This window comes from Camponotus floridanus, unplaced genomic scaffold, assembly GCF_003227725.1.
Source record: "Camponotus floridanus strain SB8 unplaced genomic scaffold, Cflo_v7.5 scaffold27, whole genome shotgun sequence".
Lineage (NCBI taxonomy): Eukaryota > Metazoa > Arthropoda > Insecta > Hymenoptera > Formicidae > Camponotus > Camponotus floridanus.
In genome coordinates, this window is record NW_020229403.1 from 410,405 (window position 1) to 436,412 (window position 26,008).

At 36.2% G+C, this 26,008-nt stretch overlaps 2 protein-coding genes across 3 annotated transcripts in view; both read left to right on the plus strand.

The window, feature by feature from the left end:
- The window catches only part of LOC105248263, a 32,865-nt gene extending 11,680 nt beyond the window's left edge, over positions 1-21,185 (plus strand). The window contains exons 2-14 of one of the 2 annotated variants that reach the window (XM_011252945.3): positions 11,941-12,178; positions 12,382-12,490; positions 12,684-12,708; positions 12,806-12,986; positions 13,341-13,702; positions 14,240-14,309; positions 14,559-14,873; positions 15,019-15,163; positions 15,512-15,849; positions 16,549-16,662; positions 17,038-17,124; positions 19,894-20,472; positions 20,659-21,185. In XM_011252945.3, coding sequence (XP_011251247.1) covers positions 11,941-12,178; positions 12,382-12,490; positions 12,684-12,708; positions 12,806-12,986; positions 13,341-13,702; positions 14,240-14,309; positions 14,559-14,873; positions 15,019-15,163; positions 15,512-15,849; positions 16,549-16,662; positions 17,038-17,124; positions 19,894-20,472; positions 20,659-20,826 — 2,731 coding nt within the window. In that variant the 3' untranslated portion in view covers positions 20,827-21,185. The remainder of the gene's footprint in view (positions 1-11,940; positions 12,179-12,381; positions 12,491-12,683; positions 12,709-12,805; positions 12,987-13,340; positions 13,703-14,239; positions 14,310-14,558; positions 14,874-15,018; positions 15,164-15,511; positions 15,850-16,548; positions 16,663-17,037; positions 17,125-19,893; positions 20,473-20,658) is intronic. The other variant, XM_011252946.3, reaches the window with a different exon arrangement.
- A 1,031-nt stretch (positions 21,186-22,216) lies between these two features.
- Positions 22,217-25,936, plus strand: LOC112638239. Its single transcript, XM_025409589.1, has 5 exons — positions 22,217-22,392; positions 22,574-22,905; positions 23,267-23,846; positions 24,115-24,765; positions 24,955-25,936. The coding sequence occupies exons 1-5, from the start codon at positions 22,232-22,234 to the stop codon at positions 25,631-25,633; spliced, it is 2,403 nt and encodes an 800-aa protein (XP_025265374.1). The 5' UTR covers positions 22,217-22,231; the 3' UTR covers positions 25,634-25,936.
- Positions 25,937-26,008: the final 72 nt, after the last annotated feature.

Consider the following 26,008-nt stretch of genomic DNA (forward strand, 5'->3'; position numbering starts at 1 on the left):
ATAGTTGCATATATTGACAAATTATTTCTCTATCGAAATCTTTTCGCACGTTACTTAAAAAAATTTCATACATCAAAGTATTAATTTCCAATTAAAAAATGCAATCAAAATGAGAGACGAATATGTATCTCGAAGGCCTGAGAAGAGTCAAGGGGAACAGAGCCATTGATCTTGAAAATAGATCGAGGATCTGTTGAATCGAATTCTCGCGAGCGATTGTACAACGTATAACGTATAGTCGGCTGTAGAATAAATAGATATTGGCACACACACATAAGGTGCTGCGTTATGTAACGTCGAGTTCATAAACCCACGCTTACGTGTCATTCAAAGGCTTGTATACATACATTCTACCTGCCGTTCGAGGGACACGGATTCACGAATTGACGCCTGAAGACTTTCCTTTCCTTATACGCGTCATGGAAACCTAGGCGGTAATGTTCGAATTAAGGTACGTCGGTTATTATACGAAGGCGAATTAAGGCTTCCGTTAATTGTGCAACGTTGATTAACCCTTTTGGGATCTTAGTTTCTTCTCAATCACGCAGTGTCTGATGAACTAAGAATATTACGGCTTTAATTGGATTTGGGTGCGCACACGCTTATGCAATATAAAATCAATTTTTTTAAAGCAAATATTACGGACAGGATTCTATTCTGACGTCACATGTAGCCAAAATTATCGTTGAATTGTAACTAATCTTAAATTATAATTAATCTTCATGTTCTCCTTTAATAATAATGCTGAATATAATATTGTTTATGATTTATTACTGGATATAATATTGTTGATGATTTATTAATATTTCGCCCCGCAGAAAATAATATAATATTATTATATAATATTGTTTATGATTTATTACTGGATATAATATTGTTGATGATTTATTAATATTTTGCCCCGCAGAAAATAATTAACCGATTAGCTAAGAAACTTTGCAACGGATTGCAAAGTTAGTGGATTATCGTTACTTTATCTTTACGCAGCAGAGATACCGCCTTCGGCGACAATATCGTGTGGAGTGCAATTTAGCATTTAATCAAGCGTGTCTTATTTTCCTTGCGAATTTTCGACTTTCACCCGCAAAAACATCCTCGCGAGTGAAAACCTCCGATAAGATTGATATAATCGCGCAATAATTTCGCTGAACAATATTATGCCCTGCCGATGCGGTTAAAAGGACGTTAGAAAGCTTTCTGACCGGACAGTGAACTCGCATGCCTTTAATTTAAATTATTAATATTGATAATTGTCATGATTTATTGACATATAAAGCAATATAATATGTAAATTGTTTTATATTTAAAAGAAATATAAAAAAATATAATTTTTCACATGTCAGAAAGCATCTGTTTTATTCTTGGAAATTATGAAGTAAAAATTATGTGAAAAAAATTACGCGAAATTGATATGAGACAAAAGTCGAATCATCAGATTTAATCATGAATATATTTGACATAATATATCTCCAGTTGAAAATCATTATTCTCACGAGAATCTTACAATCTGACTTTAGTCTTCGCGGTTCGTAATTTAACGGAATGCTCGCCTATAATACGCTCGCAACGGATCGTGCCAAAGTCGGCTACAGGCTACAAAAGGACGGCAATTAGTGCGAGAGAAACGGGAGCAATCGCGCTTGTGCTTGCACATGAAAAAAATTGAGATAAACCATTATACGCGTAATAATGCCATTGTGTTCGAACGTGTTTTGCGTTCACCCGGCACGGTTTTACTTTCGAGCCAATTTCAGACGGTAATTAGACGATAATTTCTGAACACGCGCTTCCAAGAAACAAAATGCGTACGCCTGAAATCGCAAGAATCACACGATTAATCAGCGAGCGGTTTAATTATGTTCAGGAAGACGGTTCTCGGTCATGTATTACGAATCCATTTTGCGGGTGAACATTGAAAAAGTGTGCTGGGTGACTGCGAAATCGCCAACGGCTGAAAGGAGCGTTGCGGTTACTCACGATATAACAGATGTCCTTTTTTTAGTGTCGAACCGCACAATTAAGCCACAAAATTGCATGTTAATTTAAGCGACATGTGTCCATTACCTTGGCGACGTACCATATATACCATATGTTGAACGAAACGATATAGAAAGATGCATCGCGCGAAGGCAATATCATATTAATCTTTTACTAGGTCGTGGTAAATGGTACAACGCTTGTCGCAGTGTGTAAGTGACAAATAATTCATGATAATTCTCGGAAAAATCATGAGACGTGTGTATACAAATTTATTTTTAAATATATTCGAACACACATGCATGCCTTTATTCAAAAATTATTCAATATAAAAGTTATTTTTATTTATTTATAATTAAATATTGATATAATCTAACGATTATCTGACAATTTAATATAAACTAAACTTTTTTAATTGTAAAAATAATTAAATTTCTAAAAAATAAGCTATTTAAATTTGGAGTAAGAAAGCGAAAAAGACAAGGGAATTAATTTTCTATGTCGCAAAGTCAATAGTCTTATATTGGATAATTAATGATCTGTCAAATGATAGTTGTTTTGCGCTCAGTAGCCGGCAACTACATAAATGTCGAAGAGATATCACTGCCACTGATGGGTGTTGCTGACCTGCTGACACACATCGATCTCTTTGAAATACACACGTGTTTTTTTGTATCCATATATCTGCTGTCGGAATACAAATGAATATGAATATGAATACTATAGGATGCCGATAAACTTCTTCAGTTCATTTTCGGTTTGAATCGCCTCTTCGTGTCATTAATTTTTTTAACCATGAGATATTACATTTAATGAAATCTAATACATGTCTTCGACATGTATATGTAAGCAATATTTTTCTCAGAACGATAATAAAAATACTTTGTAAAAATTTACCGAAGCTTATTACCTTGCTCCTTGACTTATTTTCAAGAGTTTACGATGAGATTCGCTCATAGTTCGAAACTATCATTATGAGCATCCGCGATTTATGGCGCTCGCGGCCCGATAAAAATCTGGAAATTATGGGAGTATAGAATGCCTGTGTAACATCGTTCAGATTTAACGATCGAGATAGCTAGAAGATTTTAATTATCCGCGATAAAGCTCGCGATATAAATTGATCCGCAGATACGATCTATCATGCGATTCCCCGCCGCTTTCCATCGTGTGAAAGTGAATCCCCCATTTCGTAAGCCGAAAAGATACAAAGTCAATGACATATATTCGATCGGAAATACATGTATTCCTGATACGCACGCGATATTATTCTAGATCGGAGAAATATGCATGAAACGCGGGCAGATTACGATATGAGTCGCCTTGAATAAATAATGAAATGAGCCTAACAAGTTAAAAAATGAATATCGCGCGTTGTCAGTAAACTACTATTATTGTCTCTTTTTTCTTCAAGACGTATAATCTCATATTGATCGCGATATACACCTTACACTTTACGATTTTCATAAAATTGTTACCTAATTAAAATGAAAATTTATATTATTCACCGATACATTGCACAGCGGCGAAATTGTAAATTCTGAGTTGTAAAATATAAATTCATTGAAGTTCCATAGAGAAATTTTTTTTAAATAATTATAATATTTCAAAAAATTTATTGAGTTTCAAATTCAGTTTTTTAAATAAATATTCAATTAAAAACTATTTACATTATTTTTCAAATTTTTAGATATATATAAAGATATATATAAACTTTTTTATAAAATTTAATAAATCAAAATTTAATTTTTCTATAAATAATGTAAATAATAATTAATTTCTCTCTCTCTCTCTCTCTCTCTCTCTCTAAATTTATATAAATATTGAATACATAAGTGATTTTTTAAATAATTTTGAAGTTTCTTTTCTAATAAAACAAAGGAAGAATATTATATATATAATATTATATATATAATATTCACAAAAAATATGGGGATAAATAATTAAATTTAAACAAAGAATAATAAATAAATAATAGATTATTTACCTTATATAATTGTTCCGCTGTTGCTCGATGCCATCCTGAATTTCCTCCTCCTCTCTTTCTCCTCCTTTTCTTCGTTGTTTCCTTATAGCACACGCGAAATTCACTCGCGAAAACACTAGTTTATTATAATCGATCGCGTACTAAAAATATTACGATCGCGCGGCACTTTGTACGGCACTCCCGACGTTAATTACCTGCGACGTGCACTTGATTGCAACGGAAGTAAACGAACGCGCGTATACAAGCGACACCTGCGCTGTCTCGTAAATTAGAGCAACCTGATAAATCTCGAATTCGAAAATCACTAGTCTCGCAATCATGTTACAAAATGAATATTATAATACACGTTCGCGTTTTAAGGCGATTACTATCCCATGATATAAAGCAATATATATAAATAAGAGTTAAAATTTAAGATAAATATCCGCAGAATGCAAATCTCCGAAAGTAAGGTTAACTTTGCTCGCGCGCGACAGACTTCAAAGAATTTTTTTCCTTCAATAAATTTCGCGAGATACTTTGATAAAGTTATAATCGAGTTAATGCTATGCAGTTGACAAAGCGAAAGACAGGTGATATACGAGTGTGTTACTTACTAATTAAATATATTACAAACGCCAGCACTCGTAGTCGACTCGTCTCGTGTACTCGTAACGTGTCACTAAATGAAGTTAGCTAGATACGAGTATGTTCAAAAATATTGCACATACCTAATTAACTTCATTCTAGAAGATGCGGTTAATAAAATTTTGAAGATTAATTAAAAGCGTCCGGAAATATAAAATCGAAATTCAATATTAAACGCGTAATATCGAACATACATAAATCTTGTACGCATAGTATTCGATTCGTTACTTCGCGCTCTCAATCCGAAAATAATGAAAGAATCTAAGCATAATTACAGCGATAATTATCGTCCTAAATACCGTAATTAAGACACGATTCATAATTTATAATGTTTATCTTCATGTATATAAATTATACAAATATCTTTGATAAATAGATACGCTCGAGACGCTTGCGAATGGTTAATTGCGAGACAATTAATTGTGAGGCCTGAAATAAACGCGAATTGTAGAGAGTTGTCGTATTTCGACGGATAATAACGGGACGATATACGGAGCGTCACGCGCCGCTGCCTGCCGGTCCGACTCTCGCCGCGCGAATGACAAGGTGATCGTATGTAAACACCAGCGCGTCGTACGTGGCAGAGAACTACGCGGTATGCCGGTCAATTCAACCTACGAAATAAATATTCGAATATTTTGTTTTTTGCACTTGAAATTATTTTGAAATAGACTACTATAATTTTTATGTTTTTTGTCCTATAGATTCGTTCAGGTTTAATATAACGATTAATCTTGCTCGATCGAGCATACGCTTGGAATATATGTAAAATATATTTTAATATATATATATATATATATATATATATATATAATTTTTTAGAATTTCCTGAGAGAGAAAATAATGTAATAATTATTTAGAAAGAGAGAAGTATATAAAAAATTAAATGTTTTCGATAACAATGAAAACAAAGATTTTAAAACACAAAGCAATAAAGGCAAAGAGCTCTAGACGCAGATGGAAGTGCGCGAAAAAATTTTTTTAATCATAAATTGTAAATTATAAATTATAAATTGTATTAAAAAATATATAGGTCCGTTTCTCATTCAAAAAAATGTTTTCAATTTAACTTGTCGATATTGAAAAGGACCTGGATGAGATCGAAACAGAGGTTGTCATAATAATATTTTGTGTATTGAATTGGAAATTTGTAATATGAAGAGTTATGTGTATATAACTATATTTTTAATATAATTTATAATTTGGTAAAAAATTTTTCCATTTGTGTCTCTTTGCTTTTATTGCTATGTGATTTTGATTCATATGACCTCTCATTGCTCTTTTATTAAAAGACTCTTTTATTAAAAGATAAATTTTAAAAGATAATTTTTCAAATAATATTATTACAACTGCTCTCTCTATTCTCTCTAATAATAATAAATCATTTAAAATTTTATTTAAAGAAAAATCAAATAACTTTTATGTAATAATACAATAATTAATATATTTAAATATTAATATATTTAAATTCATTGTTAATAATTAATTTGTCAATGTCAACTGATTATATTTATCTACATATAAAAAAGAAATTAAAAAATAAAATTAGCTGACAAAAATCAATATTACTTCTATTGTAAATTAATAACATATAAATATAGTTATGAGTTATAAATTTAAGAATGCGAATTTTATCGCCTTTTATTAAGTTTGATCGAAAATTATCGTCATTTTCATGTCGCAGAGAATTTTCAATATAATAATCTTTTATACATAAATGTTTAATCTTAATTAATATTTATAATATGCTATTATAAAATATTAATACAGTAATTACGAGACACTCTATATATCAATATATTTTTTTCATTCGTAGAAACCATAATCACGACATACTTTTCATCGAGAAAATGAAATCAGACACTTAGGATTGTGACAAATTATTGATGAAAAACAAGCAAAGAGTCATTTATCTTGAATATTTATTTCGCGGTCGGTTACAAGTTAATTAGTATACTAACAAGTTAATAAATGTATCGTTCGCGGCCGTGAGGATCGCTATATCTCTTCTGCTTACCTGACCCACTTCTGCTTGCTCTACTGAATTTTCTCGATACATAAAAAGATCGCCGTATCGTCTTGCATTTTCTCGGACAGAACGGAAAGAAAGTCATGGAACAGGCAAGCGTGTCGCCGTGCTAGGTGTTACTTTAATTGTTAAAAACATAGATTTAATAGGAATTGCGATGCGCTTTAGATAGACGGACTTACGTGACGAACGAATGGAACATCACGGAATCAAATATCCGTTGTGTAACCCACATGCTTCTTCGCGGAACGGTCTTAGCTTGGTCTTAATAAGGTATAACATTATGCAATTACCCACAAGTAGCTTGGCAAAAATCATCGCAATTCCATCTGATAGCGAGCGATTCCATAATAAATCTTGCGTCCATACAGTCCAATGTTTTCCAATCTTCTCTGATTGATGAAATAGCCATGATTAAATGCACATGCAGTACATGTGTATTCTCATTAAACTAGTCGTCTAGAAAATAATACCGCGTGGGCACTTTCTTCTTTAGACATCCTGCGCATCTGCATATTCATAAAATTGTTATTTTTATTTCGTAATAGATACTTGAAAAAGATTTCAGTTAAGAATGATGCGGATAATTTAAACATTAATGCTATTGGAAGGCAAGTATAAATCGCGTTGATAAGGTATTTTCTAAATTCGAAAATGCATCAAATTTAGAATGATGTGGTACTCGGAGAAGAGGAGTGCCAAGGGTGAGCTCGCACTTTTCGCGTTGTTCGCAAATATTCCCGTTAACCGCAACGAAAAAATTATTCGTTATTCTATCGACATTAAAATCCAGCTGGCCGGATACTAAGACGAGTCGGGAATAGAGAGAGAGATGGCTCGAAACTTTACTGCCAGGAGATGATCACCGTTACCGTTCACCGCAAACACGGCAATAAGCTTCGTGAGTTCTTTTTTTCTCCGACGACGTCCGCCATCTCTTTTCTCTCCTTCCCTCTCTCACTCATCAGTCGACGAATGAAGAAAAGAAACTTGTAACGAGACTCGTAAATCGTTAACGCATCTAAAGAATCCCGGAAACTGCTGTTCCGTTCGCCTTTTTTCCTTCCGATACGACTTTCCCTATGATCGATATTCCGCACGATTTATCATCGACGACGGATGTCAGATCGGCCGCGATCAGCATCACTTTTCTTGCTTTCTAATCCCATCATAAGAAATTATCTTCGTTAGACATGTGTATGCCGAGGTAATTTTTAATAGAATCCAGCTGTGTACTTAGAAAGAAAATGAAGACAATTAAAAAAATGTGCGCATTTGATTATCGAACATTTGAACATTCACTCTGACTTTATCTGCTTCACTTAAACTACGATCATTAATCATAGATAAAGGGTTGTTCTCTCTGTTCTCGTATATAGATCCCGTTTCTACAATCGTGCGGAATGCGTGTATATGACATCATACGAATCCGTGACCCTCGTGGGTCGATGATCGGAAACCGCAAAACCCTCGAGGATCAACGACCAGTGCGTTCAAGTAAATTGATCGAGATCAAAGACGCGGATTCCCCAGATTGAATGGATTGTGGTCGGTCGCGCGTGAAGGGAAGAAACGTGAAACACGCCCGATTTCTTCCGTATCTCTTTCTTACCCTGGGCGGCTTTATGCCATTCCAGACACCGGGCATGCACAGTTAAGCCAGCAATTCGGCCGTGACGAAAATGAATTTTACTTGGGAAATGGCGATGCAGCGCGTCGATACTGCTATTGTAACGACACGCGAAATTTGCATTATCACGAAGCGCACAATGGTCGTATAGTACTACGTTTCGTCACGTTTGAAGACTATAGTCGATGAACGACGTGTAGGGATAAATTCCACACAATCGATACCATGAAACTGGAACGATTCTGCGACTTGGAGGCGGTAGAGAAAAGGTCTTATATTTGAACATATAATTTGTAACTTGTACGCAACATGTGTTCCGCTTCCAATCACAGCTATAGTTGCTCCAGTTGCAAAGCATCGAAGCGTAATTTTCATAATAATCTGAATTAATTGGAACAGTTTTAAAAGAACCAGGAAAAGAAGAAAGATAATTAATATTACGTTAAAACTCAAAAAATATCAAAATAAATCAAATCTATGCAGTGATTTAAAAAAATAAGTATGACAAGTCAATACACTTTTATATTTTAGAAATAAATTTTCTATATATCTATAATATTTCTATTTTTATTAACACGCTGATGCCTTTTTTTAAATTTTAAGCAAGTTTACTGACGCTTCGAAGGGAATATAGAACATCTTTTGACTGTTATATTCGTGATATTACGCAACTCGAACTTGTTTCAAAACTGGTTTTTTCATTCATAAAACTGGTCGAAGGGAATATTTTTGAAAAGCAACAAGTTTTGAAGAGAAACTAACGTGGCATTTTTGAATAACTTATCATCAATTCCGTTACATAAAAATTGATATATCTCGCCGTGCTATACTTTTAATAATAATCTGTTCATGGAGAGATTAACCATAAAGAAAGACTGATATGGTTGCAGGAAACTGAAAGGTGAATTGCCGGTGGTACTTTAAACGCGCCTGGTAACAATTTGTCAACTTCTGGTTCGACTGCTTGCTACCAGTTCTAAAGTTAGACGCCATAAGACTTGCGGCAATACGTATATCTCTCTCTGGCATTCCTGAGGTTAAACCATAAAAACCGCTACGAAAATACATTGAAACGATTTCTTAAATTTCTCGCGATTACTCAAACGTTCTCCGTGAAAATTTTATTAACTATTTAAAATTTTATAATTATTAAATTTTTCGTTTTTTTAAATATATATTAATAAAATAAATAATAATAATATCTAACAATTAAAATATAATATATAGGGATTTTTTAAATCCTTGAACGAACTCATTAAATGTGAACAAAGCCGAAGAGACCAGAAAAAATAAAATTCTTCTTCCTTTACATTTTTTTGGAGAAAGGAAATATTAAAAAGGTTTTTACCTTTCATTTACAATATAATTAGCCATGAACAATGAATCAAAGAAACAGAGTCACATGAGAGTCGAAAGGACGAGAACATTCGTTAGGGCGTGCCTTTCCGTGTTCTTTACAAGCTTACATCAACTTTCTCTACATTGTCGGCGAGCTGGACGTTCCTCGCATCCTTCGTGACTCATGCTATTATAATGCATAATACGCAAATAATAATAATAAAAATACTGCGCACAAGCTTAGGTGAGAGATAAGAAAATTAGAATAATTATACGATAACGGTATGAGAATAGCTTAATAATGTATATTATTTCGTAACTAGCAATAGCATACAAAACGCATTTCTCACATTCGTATGAGTATGCAAAATACATTTCTCGTACTCGGATATATTCATTACTATTTTCCTCAAGTCGATCGAAACTTGTCTCGATATAATTAACATAAAACGCGAACGGAATTCATAATTCAATAATTCACACATGTCCTGTTATTATTGCGTTTACACGGCACAATCAGAATTCGAATATCGAATGCGAGGAAGAAGTGTCGTAATTTATATCTGAGAATAATAAGAAATATGCAACAAGATTTTTCGATAATTCCTCGATCAAGCTTTTATTAAATTAAATACGTTCACACACACACGCAAACATTTTTATCTTTTATTTAAGTAAAAATAATATATACTAAGAATAATTCTTCCGTACTTCTTTCTTTCATGTCCTACTATTTTATCGTTGAAATTCGTTTCGTTAACTCTATCACACGTTGTAGTCTTGGGGCGAACGGGAATTAACATAATTCGTGAACGGAATATCGGAGTATCGGATTAATACGTGGGTTATGTGATGCACGGCGATCGCGATCGATCGTGACACGGGCGGGTCACTCGCGCAAAGGCAAACCTGACTGAAGAATGGTGTATGCGAGAGACGTTTGCCTTAGTTGTAACACTTTCGGGACTCGATCGTCAAACAATGATATCGACAACCGTAACGGTACGTCTTTCCGTATGGACGCGCTTGTTGTCGCGGAAACGCTGCCACGTGCATCCATTGTCCTCTCCTCTTTTCTCTTTCTCGTGGGCGATTGCATAATGGATCTTCCGGCGACACGACGTGGCAATTTGACGTTTGCGCACAGCTGTGTTCCATCGTCGTCGTCGTCGTTGTCGTGGAGCGGCGACAAATCCCATTACATAAAAAGAGACGCGATTAAGCGCGTTAAAATAATCTCTTTATCCCACGCTATTATTATGTAATTACTGAATATGCACATTCCGAGAATACTGATGTCAGTGGCCGCGGAATAAAATAGTTATTATCCCACGACCGAACGTAATCTGCCCGATTTCGTCGAAAGTTCTCACGGGTTCACACTTGGAGTTCACGCCCGTACGAAAAATTTATGTCCCCATCAAAGGAGACGCGCGCAAAGTGAAGTTCCATTCTTCTTCAAGTATTCTCAGAGAATAAACGATGTAAGGTACACCGGGATGCCAAGAAGGGAAAGCTCTCGCAAGACCTTGCAAGGCTTCATTCTGAAGCATATTCTCGCTCTCGCTAATGACTGTCATTTACCTGGTGTCATCTCCGTGTCCTACAGCGTCCACTTTATCGTACCATGTTGTACACAACGGTCTGTTCGATGTTCGGAAGATGGATTCTCGCCGTCATTAGCCAAGTGTCTCTGCTTCTCAGCTTCACCTTCGAGTCATTCTCGGTCCGTCTTCCTCTTTCTCCTTCGAGACTGCGTGGAATTCCTCCGCGAGATTTCTCCACCTCGCCGAGGTTCCTCGATTGCCACTATCTCCGCTTCCTCTCGCCTTCCTTCCTCGTGCCGGCGCGCGGTGTGCCAGGTGTGGTCATTAATTTTACAGCGCGATGGAAAAAGGTCGGCGGAATACACCGAACAAAGGTACCGAGTCGCTTGCTCGCTCGCTCATTCGCCCGTCGAAGCGAGGGGGGAAAATGAGGATCTTTGCGAGACAATTACTCGCGGAGGTAAAATAAGATCGCGACGATATCACAGCGACATGGACGGATATAGCTGCACCGATGAGAAAATATACAGACGAGAAAAAGAGAGAGAGAGAGAAGGAGATACTTGAATAAAATATTTCATATAAAATTCATGGAACGAAAAATATCCGAACATCTCTGAAAAATATGGCAAGTTGAAATAAAATTGAAGAAGAGATTTTAATGTAGCTTTGAAATTTCTTTCGGGCATACGTTTTGAATTTAATTAAAGGGTCTTGAAAGAGATAAAATTCTCGTTGGTCTTTTCTGCTCAGCTTCAGAGTATGGATGTTATTTATATACACGTCCTTTTTATGATACCGGCAGGTCGGGTGGCTCCTCCAGCGCATCAAATACTGGCACGGGATCATCGACCGGTGGAGGTCCTGGGAACCCGGCAGGAGGCGGCAGGATGGCCGTCATTGGCGTGACTAGGAACGTACGTTTGAGACGTCGCGGCAATGCCGGCTTTGGATTCTCGTTACGTGGTGGACGCGAATACGCCGCCGGATTTTATGTCAGTGATGTCCAACCAGGTGGCGAAGCTCATAGAAATGGATTGAGGGTATTTAATACTCTCTTTTATAATTGCTGTTATTAAAAACTACATATAAAAATAATTTAAATGTCTTTCAACATCTTTCGCTTCTATCAATTTTCTCAAGACGCATTAGCCAAGAATAGATTTAATGATATCATGCGACTGTAACGTTAATATTGAAAATGTATTAATTAGTTGATTTTTCATTTTTATTTTATCACTTTTAGGTAGGCGATCAGATTTTAAGGGTGAATGGTTACCCGGTGGAGGACGCTGTTCATCAGGAAGTCGCGCTCCTAGCGAAGAATCAGCAAGTCTTGGTTCTTAAAATTCGAAGTAACTATCTCATTTCTATCTTAATTATCGACGTCGAAGTATAATATTGCACTTGCGAACGTAAATCTATTCTACTAGAGATAGCTTGAAAAAAATAATTAATAATATAGTAATACGCGCGCGCGGCCTTCGCAAAATTATCTCTATCTCGTTGCTGATAACGGGAATTTATAGCTCTTGATTTATATTGCAGGCGTGGGGATGATACCCGTAAAGGAGTAAGTATTAAAACTTAATTAAAACCTTGCGCAAACGCATACGTGTCTCATTCGATCGGCATTCTCTCGTTACAAAAATCATTTATGATTCGTAAAGCAATCCGAACGATCCGGTTACCTGGCACATGGTGCAGCAACAGCAACAGCAGCTGCAATACAACGAAACTGGTTTAGGCAACGTGCCGAACGCAGAAGTCAGAATTCGGATTCTCGTCGGCGAAAAGGGTCGTCTGGGCTGCGGTGTTTGCAGGGGCATCGTACCTGGTCTCACCGTCCAGGTTAATAACATCCTAATTGGATGTAGTTATGTCACATCGAAGCAACTGGCATTCTTGAGACTTTTTATTATTGTAAAATTTCTCCTGCCTTGATCAAGATCAACGTTCGATCTTGCCATTTCAAATTTATATATTGTCGTATCATCATTTAATTAATATAAATTTTAAGAACGAGATTAAAATAAACTCGAATAAAATAAAAATAATATAAGATTACCTAGTTGAAACAAGATCGTATTCAAATTTTTATATTGTATTTGAATTTTGACGTTTCAAAGCCGAATTTGTACAATAAGCTGTTCGGGGAAGAATTCAATTTATCTAAAAATACAACAAAAAAACATAAACATTTAGGGCACGAGAGAAGGGGGACCCGCGCGAGCGGCGGGTTTAAAGGCCGGCGACGTGATAATCTGGTGCAACGGGCAACGACTCACCGATCTGCCATTCGAGAGAGCTATCGAGGTGATGCGCAGTTCGGCGATCCTCGATCTCGTGGTGCAACGACCCGCGGTCCCCAATCACCTTTACGACTGTCCCGAGCCGTTGTGGACGCGCGGCTCCAGCGGCTACGACTCCGAGACGTCTAGCGTTGTGGCGGCGAGCCCGCCGTCCCAGCATCAGAACAACGCGCCGTCCTCGCCGCAGCATCATCATCACGATGGCAGGATGCATCAGCGATATCCGCGCGACGATGCCTGCAATCGAAACGGCAGGTGAGCGGTAATTTGACGTTTCTCATGCAAAAAGAACAATCAAGTGAAATTAACAGTTTTCGAGTAATTAAGTCGAACAAGTCGTAAAACGATACCATGTCACATACATCAGCCATGTCACAATCAGCAGGATATGCAGATTTTTCAGAAACGTTACTCTCTAATTGCTTCATTCGTTTTATCATTTATTTCTCCTCGTCGCGGAAATCAACGTCTGACACTATCCACGATACTTTCGCTACCTAGATAGATATTTACGTATTTTGTTGCTCGTGACCGTTATCGGATGCCATCAATGAATTTACATCGGGAGAAAGTCGGTCCATTAATAGGACACTCGATAACGATCGCAGAGTCGGTCATGGCTTGAATTCCTTGCCGCCATATAAGCATTCGTCCAATTCCCCGAGGTACTTGCCACGTAAAAATACGCGTCTAGCAAATTCTGCTCTTTAGAAATCGGACTCATAACTTGCGTAATCACCAGCACGGAAGACACATATATAAATTCTACTTCATTTCCGGGTGCCGTTATAGGATATGCTGTCCTCTCGCCCTGTCGACCAGTAGCTGCAGTTCCTCCTCGGAGTGGACGCACGTGGATCAGGTAAAGGTGTTAAAATATTTTACTTCATATATAATTAGAACCAATAAAACCAGTTAGTTAATAGAAGCAATTCCACAAAAATCATCTATTACTAAACAGTTCATTTGAGAGAAAATGAGTATAAATTAAATTCTATTCCATGCATATCAGAGCTCGAAAGTTCGAACTTTATTTCATTATTAAAATATGAAATAAAAAGAGTCGTACGCAAGAGTCCTTTCATTGGAATCTAAATGGACCACTTTCTAGGCGCCGGAATGGTCGCGAAAACCAAATAACACGACCGTGATTCGTGTTAATCAGAGCTCGAACCAGAACCATCGGCCTATACCAGGCGGACAATATCACTTCAATTCGCGCGGCAATTACGAGGACGACATCGAAAATGAGCCGCTTTACGACCCTGTCGCGCCCAGGATCGACTACGAGGTGCACGATTTCGACGCGAATCCACGAGACGAAGCCAATCGGCGGCTGGCCTATCGGCGAGATAACGCGAGGCAACAGCAGGACGTGATTTATGATGGACCCGCTGACGACTTGCCCATGTACCACGGCTCCAAAGTAAGGAAATTTGCACATCCGTCAATTTCATAGTGCTTCTATTTTCGTTATCGAGCTATTTTTTATACTGGCTCGTTAAGCGCGACCGGTCGATTTAAATGAGAAACGGAAGTCTACTAATGCATCATGAATAATTTTACACCAGGAGAACGGCCAAGCGGTCGGCAATCGATTGACAGACCTGCAGAGGCAGAGCGAGGCCGAGAGGAAGACGATAACGACCGTGGAGGTGCATCAGTCAGTTTGTCCACCTGCACCTCCGCCGCCGCTTCCTTACAAATGGCCAGCAGGTTTGACGACTTTTCCCGCAGCATCGTTAGAATAATAACTGGCCGCGGTATTCGCTCGGCCGTCAGCTTGAAGAGCATTCTCTAACATCGCTATTGATCTTATGTTTCAGAGACGTAGACCTTGAAAGATATTTTTATGAGATTACTTTCCATAAATAAATATAAAAATTTCTACTTTCCAAGATTATTTTAAAATATATTTTACATTATTTTTTTACTAATAAATGCAGTCGCATGCATATGTGATTTAATATACATAATGAAAATTTAATTTTTTCTTTTAAAGTTAAATTCGCTTTTCTAATATTTTGTGTATGACAATCACCGTTACATTATCTACCGTTATAGAAACGAAACCGATGAACGCTATGGGTATACAAATGGGTAGTACCATGTCGATGGGCAGCACCGGCTCGACAGAAACTGAATCGAGTCTCGAATCGTCCTGCAGCAAAGATTCCGCATCGACATCATCATCGCTATCAACGTCGTCCTGCGAACCGGCGTCAACCGTTTCTTATGGATCGGCGACTGGCGGTGGATCCAGCAGCGTCGCCAGCAAAACAACAGAGACTTCAACGACCGCATACGCGACACCACGCAAGGATGTCGCTAGGACGTCGCCAATCGCCAGCACTGATCTGAGCACTGCCATTACACAAGAGTTGCAAAGGCGAGCGCAGCAGGTATATAGATGTTAAAGTATCAGTATTTTTTCTATGATAAGATCGCGAAAAATAAATGAATAAAATTCGTGAAATTATAAATTAAAAAATGCAAAATTTACATGGCTCAAATTGTAATTCTAATAGAAGAAAAAAATTGATGATCAAGAAATCGAAAAGTCGTTTTAAAAAATTTAAAGCCAGGCTTGATCGAAGATCGAGTTCTTATAATTTATTCCTATCATAATGTATGTGTATATGTGTTATCGCGTGTATCAACGACAGTCCATATTTTTCCTTCTTGTTCATAATTTTTTAATCTTTATTCTTGTTTTGTACTTGCGCTCGATTTCGATTTATCTATATGATATCTTTTATGTTACTTCTATTCATGTTTATCGTAATAAAAAATGAACATTATCAATAAAACGCTTTGCTAACATGTAATATGCCATAAAAGATTTAATCTTTTGCTGCCAATCGACACTTATCTTATTGTTAGATTATCTTCTATTTTTATTTATTTTTCTCAAAATTATATTTCTTGAAAAATTTTTACGATAGATATTTTTTTTTAAAATGTGCAGGATTCAAATTACGTCCTATAAAGTATCACATTATATTTATTACTTTCAATATATCGCGTGATTGATTATTCTCATTTCGCTTATTCTTGGTCATTCATCATCGTCATGCGTGACGTATTATTTTTTCTCGTAGAGAATGAATAACGCCGCTAAAGCGGAAGCGCCAAAGGAAAAAACTCCGGACATCCGCAAACCTCAGAATCTTGAAGCTCTAAGGTCACAGGAGCAAAAAGTGACACATGATAAGGTCAGTTGTTTGCACATTTATAATAAAAAATTAACTATTGAATCATAAACAACATTTATAATAAATGTTGTTTATGATTCAATAGTTAATTTTTGTTAATGGATTTATACTCTATATTTTATAAATATATTTTATAAATATATATTTTAAAAATAATTCACAATTCTAATTGAAATTTCATATAATAAAAGCACAAGGACTTAAGTATTCTTTACAATTATAAAAATACGAGACAAATTTGTATGCAAATTTATTCGATGGATAATAAGTATTTCGTCATATTTATTCTGGCTATGCTTTTCATATTTATTCTGGCTATGCTTGTCAGATAATCAGATAAAAAATGCTCTTATAATAAAACTGACTCGTTTGCAGTTGATGGAGGAATTTAAACGTGCACACCAAAAGATGTTCAACTCTGCTCAACAAAAGGCACAGTCAACGGATCAAGTTCTCGAGAAGGTAAGAAAAGCTAATTAGCAAATAGACACTGTGTTCATTATTATTCATTATTATTAAAATTATATAAATTATATTTTGAAATATATAAAGGAGAAAAAAGAAAGAGAAAAAGAGAGATTTAAATTTCTTCAATATTTTAAGATATATTGCAAACAAGATTTAGAAAATTTTATTATATTTTATAGATATAAAATTTACAAATTTACTTTCCGATATTGTCTTGCGAAATTCGAAATATATGATGTTTTAACTTTCATGCGATAACAATAGTCCACCTGACGCCAGTCTGATATACTGTTCAGTGATAAGCATATCTTTGAAACCGATTAGTAACGTAACATGTTGCATATGTAAAGATGATCAAGCCTTAACACTACACTCATCGATAAACTTGTTCATTTATCGTTACGTAACAAATTTTAATTAATAAAAATTCCGAAATAATATAGACTTTGAATTTACTAAAATCAAGGTAATATAAGAATGTTGATAAACAATAATATAATTCACATAAAATTGTATGTAACCTCGATCATTACAATGATTTTTATGAAAGATCATCGTAATTAAAAATACGGAATTAATGATTGTGTTAAATAATATAGCAAAGAAGAATTGATTTCATTGAATAAAACGCCGAAAATAAATTGCAATCAAATTTTTGATTAAAGCGTTTGTTTTGCAAGAATTTTTCGAAGCGGAAAGAATGAGCGATTCTAATAGCGCATTTTTTAATTACACAACCGCAAGGATATGCCGGTGCAAACAGATAAGAACACGAAATTATGAAGATCCCGGAGTCATTGTCAGTGTGGCGTGTAGATTACATAGTAGTGTGTGTGCGTAATGCTGACGCACTGACATATTTACCTGTTGTATACCTGTATAAGAGTACATTGGTCGTGACGTTTAGTATTGTTGAAACGAGAGATAACGAGCAGGTTGCACTTTTAAAGTCACGCGTATATACGACATTTTGTTTCAGTTCTTATATTACCGCGCGGCAGAGAGAATGTGCACGAGAGTGAATTAAGGACTACGTTTAATTGCGGAAGTGACATATTAGCAAATTATCTATCAATTATTCATGTGTATGTGTGTGTGGATCGCATTATTCTTATATCGCCTTGAATGTATCCATGAGAAAGTTTTATTAATGATAATAATAATAATATCAATAATGCTGATGATAATAACATGAAGAAACCAGCTACGAATTAATAATTATCCAGAAACAAAATTAAAAGATTCACATTTAAATTTAAATTAGCCTTTAAATTATCAGAAACAAATTGTCATGTACTTATAAATTGAATTCTATGTTTTATGCAGAACTGATAATCCTAACGAGAGGATACATTTAAAGAAAATAAATATTGGAAATAAAAAAGTGTAGATAAAATATATTTATCTAGATAATAAAATACTTATCTAGAGAAAATATATATTTTTTTAATGATCTCGTTATCACGCTGAGGTAAATCATTGGCTCCTCATCTCTTCGGCGATCAACAGATGACTCGCTATTAAGAGCCAAGGACTGATTAGCGGTTTGTTGCCACTTCTTATCGTTCTATAATCACTGTTATCGAAGTGCTTGCGGATTTATTCGCTATAACCGGTAGCCGCGATTGCGATTTCATCGTACGCAAATATATAGGTATATTCGATACCGTGAATGCAACGCGATACGCAACGCAACACGACGCGGGTCTCTTGTGCCACATTTTTCTTCTTCTTTTCCTTCGCTTCGACAGTTTCCTACGAATTGCGACGGACGTGCAAAATAATAGGGGCTTACATAAGAGCGACTCGACGTAAGACGACGTAACTCTCGCACGTTACTCTCGCGGCGTGTTTTTTCAGTCGCTCGTCGTGTCGCGCGATCGGCGGTCTGCAAAATACCGCAAAACTCGAGGTCGCCGTGCAATCGTAATTAGAAGAAAATAAGGCTCGCATACGCAAAACACCGTAACGAAAAACGAAGGATCATCGAGATGCAAACGTATCATGAAAAAGACTTCTTTATTGGAGCTTGACAGATTTCTCTATTTTAGGATTATTAAAAGAAGCGAAAAAAATTTGTTAAACAGTCTAGAAACCCAACTTTCAATTAAAACTGCTACAATTAAAATTATTTGAATATTACTAGGAATAATAGGAAATTCAATAAAGGATAGTATGGTGATCATATGTTAGAAAAAGCATCATAAAAAGAAGTGGACAATTAACTCACGGAGAAAAAGTGGAAAGTGGAATACTTGATAAATTAAATTATTTAGCTAACACACATACACACTGCATATAATTAAAAATACATTGGGAAATTTGGAAGTATGGATAAGAAAAGCTCGAAGATGAATAATGTAACCGACACAATGAAAAAGAAACAAGCGTTGGTCACAATCATGCCTTATAACGTTAGTAATTATATATCAAATCACATTAATAATCGATTTGACTTAAAACTTTGATACGTACATCCAAAATCAACTTATCGATGCGTCAAAATATTTAATAATTTCATATCGACACATTAAGAACATATTAAAAATTTTATTCTCTAATATCAATTTTATCTTAATTTATAATTTTATCGTGTTAGTAAAAAGTTCTTTCGTTTTCATTTCTAATCTTATTTCTTCAAATATTAATTTTAAAATATAATTCTGGCCTGTGCTTGACTCATTAACTTATTTGAATAATATATTAACTCAAACTCGCGTTTTATTATTATTATATTAATTATATTGTTATATTAATTTTTAGGAACAAGAAAAAAGAGTGCTCAATGATACCTCGACAACGGCAACGGCAACAACGACGGCGACGATGAGTCCTCCAATGCCTCCTCCGGCGCCTCCTCCACTTCCGCTCTCTTCGAAAAATCGAGGCAATGACGACTCGGTGGAGATGCAGAGCATCGAGTCGTTCAAACTGAAAGAGGCACCCAACACAGTACCGAAGCCGCCGCCGACATACTTTCCGGTGACGAATCCGGTCTCGAACGGAAGTCCACAACATGTTGGTACCGGAAGCAAGGTCCCCAAGGATGCCGCGACGAGTCCCGTTGCAGAGCTCGCCAAGACGTCGTTCTCATCGGTCTCGCCGACCAATGGCCCACAGATCTCGAAACCTCTCGTTGGAAGCAAGGTGGCCGTCAGGATAGGGGCGTACGAGGGTGAGACGAAGCAGCCATCCAGATTGGAATTCTTGCCGCAACAGTCGAGTCGCGACAGAAACGGCGTCGTCGACGAGGCGTCCAACAGCCCTGTCGTGTCCAGATTGCAAAACGAACTCGTAGCGACCCTGCAAAGATCAAACCTCAGAAGAAAGACTGAAGGAGTAGTAAGTGATCATTTCAAGAAAGATCAGTCAGAAAGAACTCTAAAATTACATTTATCATAAATTTCTATCAATTTTTAACTTTGACTTTTTATTGTTTACGTTTCTAGAAAACTGTTCTGTGTACTTGTTATTTAAGCGTACCTCTTAGAAAAATAGACACTATGAATGTAAATTTATTTATTTCAGGAAAATCAGTCGCCCGTGAAGACTATTTCCGAAAACGCGGCGGCACCCAGTAACGATACAACGAATTCTGAGCCGAGCAAGCTTCTTCAGAGCAATGTCGAGAAGCTCGCATCCGCTCTCAGCAACAAAGTCACCATCAGAGTGAATCCGGAGAACAATAGTCGATAAGAATATAATTGAGTCGAGAGAATGTCGGAACAATCTTTGTATGTATCTTCGTAAATTTTGTACATTTTTGCACGTTTCGATGCTAACCATTTATTATAAGTAAAACGGCGCTCCCTCTCTATTAGAGGTTCTTTTACACATGTACGTGTTTTTTATATCTTATTTATTATCGTATTATACACCGAGTAAATAAAGTAAAGGAGCTAATTCTTATTAATCGACGAGGTTTTACGACCAGTATTTACCACGTAGTCTCTATCTTGGAATGTAATCTACTACAATCGCGACTCTATGTACGAATATTAACAGAAAATTCGACGAGAGGTTGAATTTTTAAATAAAAACGACGATATACTTAATCCTGAAGTTTATCGATTTCCTAAATAAACATGTTAAAAATACAAAAATTATTAGATAACATTTTTCAGAAATTAATCGAAATATTATAGAAATATTAATTCAGTAATTATACTAATTCAGCTTTAATTTTTACAATCGTAAGCATAACTGTCACCCTTTATAGAATGAAATTTTGCAAGAAGTTGTCTACGAATAATAGTGCGACTTTCTCTGACATTTCGGTCGAGAAAGCGTTAATCCAGCGCGGTTAAGCTCTGTCAAGTAGACAATCTTTGAACGCTTTGAAAATCATTGGGTCGTGAAAAAACTTATAGATGATCCGTGCAGCGCGATATTATTTTTCTCCTCGCCGCGCGAGAGAAGTCATCCATGAACGTGTCACGTGAAACGAGGTTGCCCGGTCGTCCGCAAAATAACAGAATACGTAAGCTATTGTTGTCAGAGTATTGCGAATTTTCCGAGACGATCCTGATAGAATCGCCATTCGCGGAAACCACGAGAAATGGACACGGGTTACGTCAGGTCACTCTGGGTCTCACGCCGACCAGATTGATCGTCGCCGCCGATATTCTGCAGACTAATCCTGGTTTTATTTGTCCATCTGATATCGACATCAGTATTGAGAGTTTTGAACTCGTATCCATATATCCTTTAGAGTATGTTACGCTCAGTGTGTTCAGGAGAAGACGTCGTAGGACACTAAAGGCAAGGTATACTCTTCGTTAGAAATGAAATAAGAAATATAAAAAAATTCTCATTTGTTCGAGAAAGAATTCAAAAATTAATTTAATCCAATAATTAATTAGATGATTATATTTATATAATAAACTAATTTTTCTAATTATTTAAATATTTTTAATTTTTAATTATTTAAATATAAAATTTATTTATAAATATAAAAACATATGATAGAATCTCTCTCATCTTTTTTTAAGAGAATGAATTTGCATTTGAAATATATCTTAGATTCATTATCTTTAGATTCATTGACGGTCGAGCTAATTATTATGAGCTCGGTGGCGTGCGGCGTAGAATTTTTTGGAGGATGTGGTGCGAACAGGTACGGAGATTATTGGCGCGTAAGATGGATGGTAGCTCATTATCCGAAACGACGGCAGCAAGCTCGTCGAGCACTAGCACACTGTATTTACTATCGTCTGAGATCGAAGTCAAGAATAATCGCGACGCAAAGAAACCGGTATTCAGGTGCCAATTGATATAAACTATTTTTGATCTCATCATATGCCTCGACATTTAAGAAGATTAAATACTTACTGCTTTAATCGAAACAGTATTTAATCATGTTTATTAAATTGCGTGTTATCAATATCATCAAGACTGTATAATTTTGCATAAGAAATAAGTTTTTATTTAAAAAAACGCATAGAATATGGACTCGTTATGGAGGCGCTGGCGATTTCATTGCTCCGACATGGACAGACAAGGACTTGTATCTCGGATCATCTTTTAACGAGTTGATAAATGGTCATTACACGCCTGTTCCGGTGAGATTCGCCGGAGCCAGCTTGCAGGATGTTATGTACGAGCTAGGGGATCGTACGCCATATTACGTTACCTGCAAGAAATCGTGTCAAAGTTGGCCATGTCAGATAAAGTTTGGCGGTCAAGCAAAATCGCAACGTTCCGGAGGACTATGCAATGTCATTTTCGCAAGAAATCGCAGCGCTCATCGTCACGATTGCACCGCAAGTTGCAAAAGTACGTCTTGCAACATCTGTCAATTAGACGACAGTGTCGGCATTAATATTCCCAGAAAGCACAGCCGATGTCACGGTTAGAGCAGACGGATTTGCAAAACTCGTAAATCTTTTTATCCATTTAAATATATTTAAAAAAAGAAATCTCAAAATTTCTTATCATGAAATAATGTGAAAATTTCAAAGAAAGTAAAATAAAAAAATAAATTAATAAATAAATTAATATGTTTTATATGTAATATTATTAATATGTAAAATAAATTAATATGTTTTTATATTAAACAAATTATTAAATTCATGTATGCGTATTCCAATGCAAATATTTTAAAATAATATAAACATTAACGATTAAAAACATTTAGATCAAAGTATACTCTCCGAGGAAGAGTTTATAGAACACGTAGAAAAAAAATACGAAAAACAGCAACAGCATCGAAAAGGATCTTTAACTTCGAAAGTATCGCGTTTCGGCCTTGGTATACCGGAGAAATGCAATTCCGAATTGATTCTGGGTCCTTACCGCGATGATTCCAGTTACGTCGACGTGTCTAAGCTCCCGCATCGCTTCGTCGATCCTCGCAAATTAATCGAAAGCGGCGTGACGATCTGGGAGGATCACAGATCCTTTAAAAGTCAGAAGCATCCGCGAAGATACGCCTTTTCTTCAGCAGCGCATTTCTTTCATGCGCTGGGACCGTGGTCGGTTCAACCTGGCGAACGTGAATCCGTGCAAACTCTCAGATCGCCGAGCGCGGTCAACATCCGCAAACAACCGTCGGACCCGGAACTGAAACTTCCGGTCTCGCGTCGTCAGTTGACAACTAGCGTTTCTTGCGCCGCCTTAACTTCCGGCGGTTCCAGTACTGTCACTAGAGGACGAGTGATACTCTTCTGGACACCGGAATATTGGTATAGACCTCAAGCAGCTACGGCTGCTTACAGGTGATATGGAAAAAACATTTATCATCTTGTAAACACTGTGATTCATAGGATTTGTTCGTGAAAAATTTCTGTTTAATGCATATAAACTTTAGTCAAAGTTTGAAGCCCTAATTATTATTCACCTAATTATTATTCACCCTATTATTCACTTTAATTTTTTTTGCATATTTTATTAAATAATTGACAAATATATAATTTTTTAAAATTATATATTGAATAATTCAAATAAAAAAAACTTGAACTTATTAAATAATTTTTTATATAACAGAGAGCTAAGACATCACCTGGCATCTCTTCGAGATTTTCGTTGTGGAAAAGAGAAGCAGGCGAAAAGGAAGCTCTTTTGCAGACGAAAAAATCAAGTATCAGGCAATTCTGAGAGTGGCAATTCCGGAACCACAATTACGGGGAAGCAGTCCAGCAGTCTATTGGAACGCGTGCTTTTCATCAATGGTGCGCGTAAACAGAACAAAAAGCTGATTGAAACTGGAGAAGTCGATAAAGGCACGGCGCAATTGCGAAGATTGTTAAAGATGAATTTTCGTATCACCGTATGGGATTTGAACAGTACAATTTTAGCCACGCAATTGACAATGATCGATCGCGATCTCTTCGTTCGCATTCCCGCAACCGAGATCGAGATACTGATCCATCAAAGATCCTCGCGAAACGCGCCGAATGTAGGTGCATGGATCGCCTTCAGCCACCGGATTGCCTGTTTGACCGTCAGTGAAATCCTGGCGATCAAGCAGCTCGACATGAGAACCAGAATCATGGCGAGATTCATCAATGCAGCTGACAAGTGTTTCGCGCTCGGCAATTTTCAGTCCTGCCGATCTATCCTGGCGGGTCTGCAGGCTCCGCCAATTTACAGGCTTCGGAGAAGTTGGTCTTACTTAAGAACTCATCACGCCAACAGGTATCTATATTAATTATCAAAATAATTAGTTTTCTTTGTGTAGGTTTGCAATTATATTGCTTTCGTAGATCTTTTTCGTGAATAGATTTCTCCTTGAGTCATATAAATATTATATTTTTCCAGACACACTTTCTATTTTACATAAATAATTCTCCTTTATAAAAATGAAACATAATTTAACATTTTTAGATACGAAACGATGGAGAAGCTCTCCAAGATTTATAGGAATCCGCGCTGTTCAAAGTATCAAAGAGTTTGGATTGCAGCAGAACGCAGTCCGCCTTGCATGCCATATGTCGGCCACTTTCTGATCAAAGTTCTGGGATTAAATGGTTTGAGGGAAATTCAAGCAAATTTTGTACCATCTTCTACAAAAAAACAATCAAGCACTCAAATCGGGACTTTAGAATCTATTCATAATAATTTCAATAATATTAGCTCAGGAGATGGACAGAAGATAATACGATCCGAGCGAGATGGATTTTCGCGTTTAGCCAGACGCATTTTCGCGGCAACGTTAGCCAGGATAAAGTTCACGACACACCGAAATATTGTTAACGAAATGACGAATGATATCTGGACATGTAGACAACGATATCTGGCGCGCAAGTTTTTTTATCGTTGGCGCACAATCACGTTGGAATCAAAAATATTCTCGAAGGACGAAAAAAAATCCAAGAACGTGGATATGAAGAGGAAACACGTCCTCAACATGGCAATCTGGTTAACGGACTGTCAAAGATTCGCGCAGAATTACAATTTTCCATTAAACTCATTCGCATGCGAATTTCTTTTGAAGGCACGTTATAGAGAGGATCGCGAAAACTTTTTCATCAGTCTCAAGTTGGAACCACCGAAAACAACTTGAACGGTACATATTGAAAGATTTGACTTTAATAATGATTGAAATATGTAACTTTGCCATGTATCAGATACAGTTACAGCAATTATTTTATTATTTCGAACGTGATAAAGTAAGAGAAATACACTAGCCAACAGTTAATTGTTATTAATCTAGTTACAAATATTTTTTTTAAATATAACGACTTTTGGATCATTCAGTATTATATACGATTTATTCAGAAGCACCTTTTACCCCAAGAAATGTTGTATCTCTACACACTCTTTGTATGATTATTATTGCTATAACACTTTAATAAAAATATGCCTTTGTATATTGTTTCTTATTAATATATGTAAATTGATAAGTAATTATTTTTTTATTCATTTTTGTTATATTTTA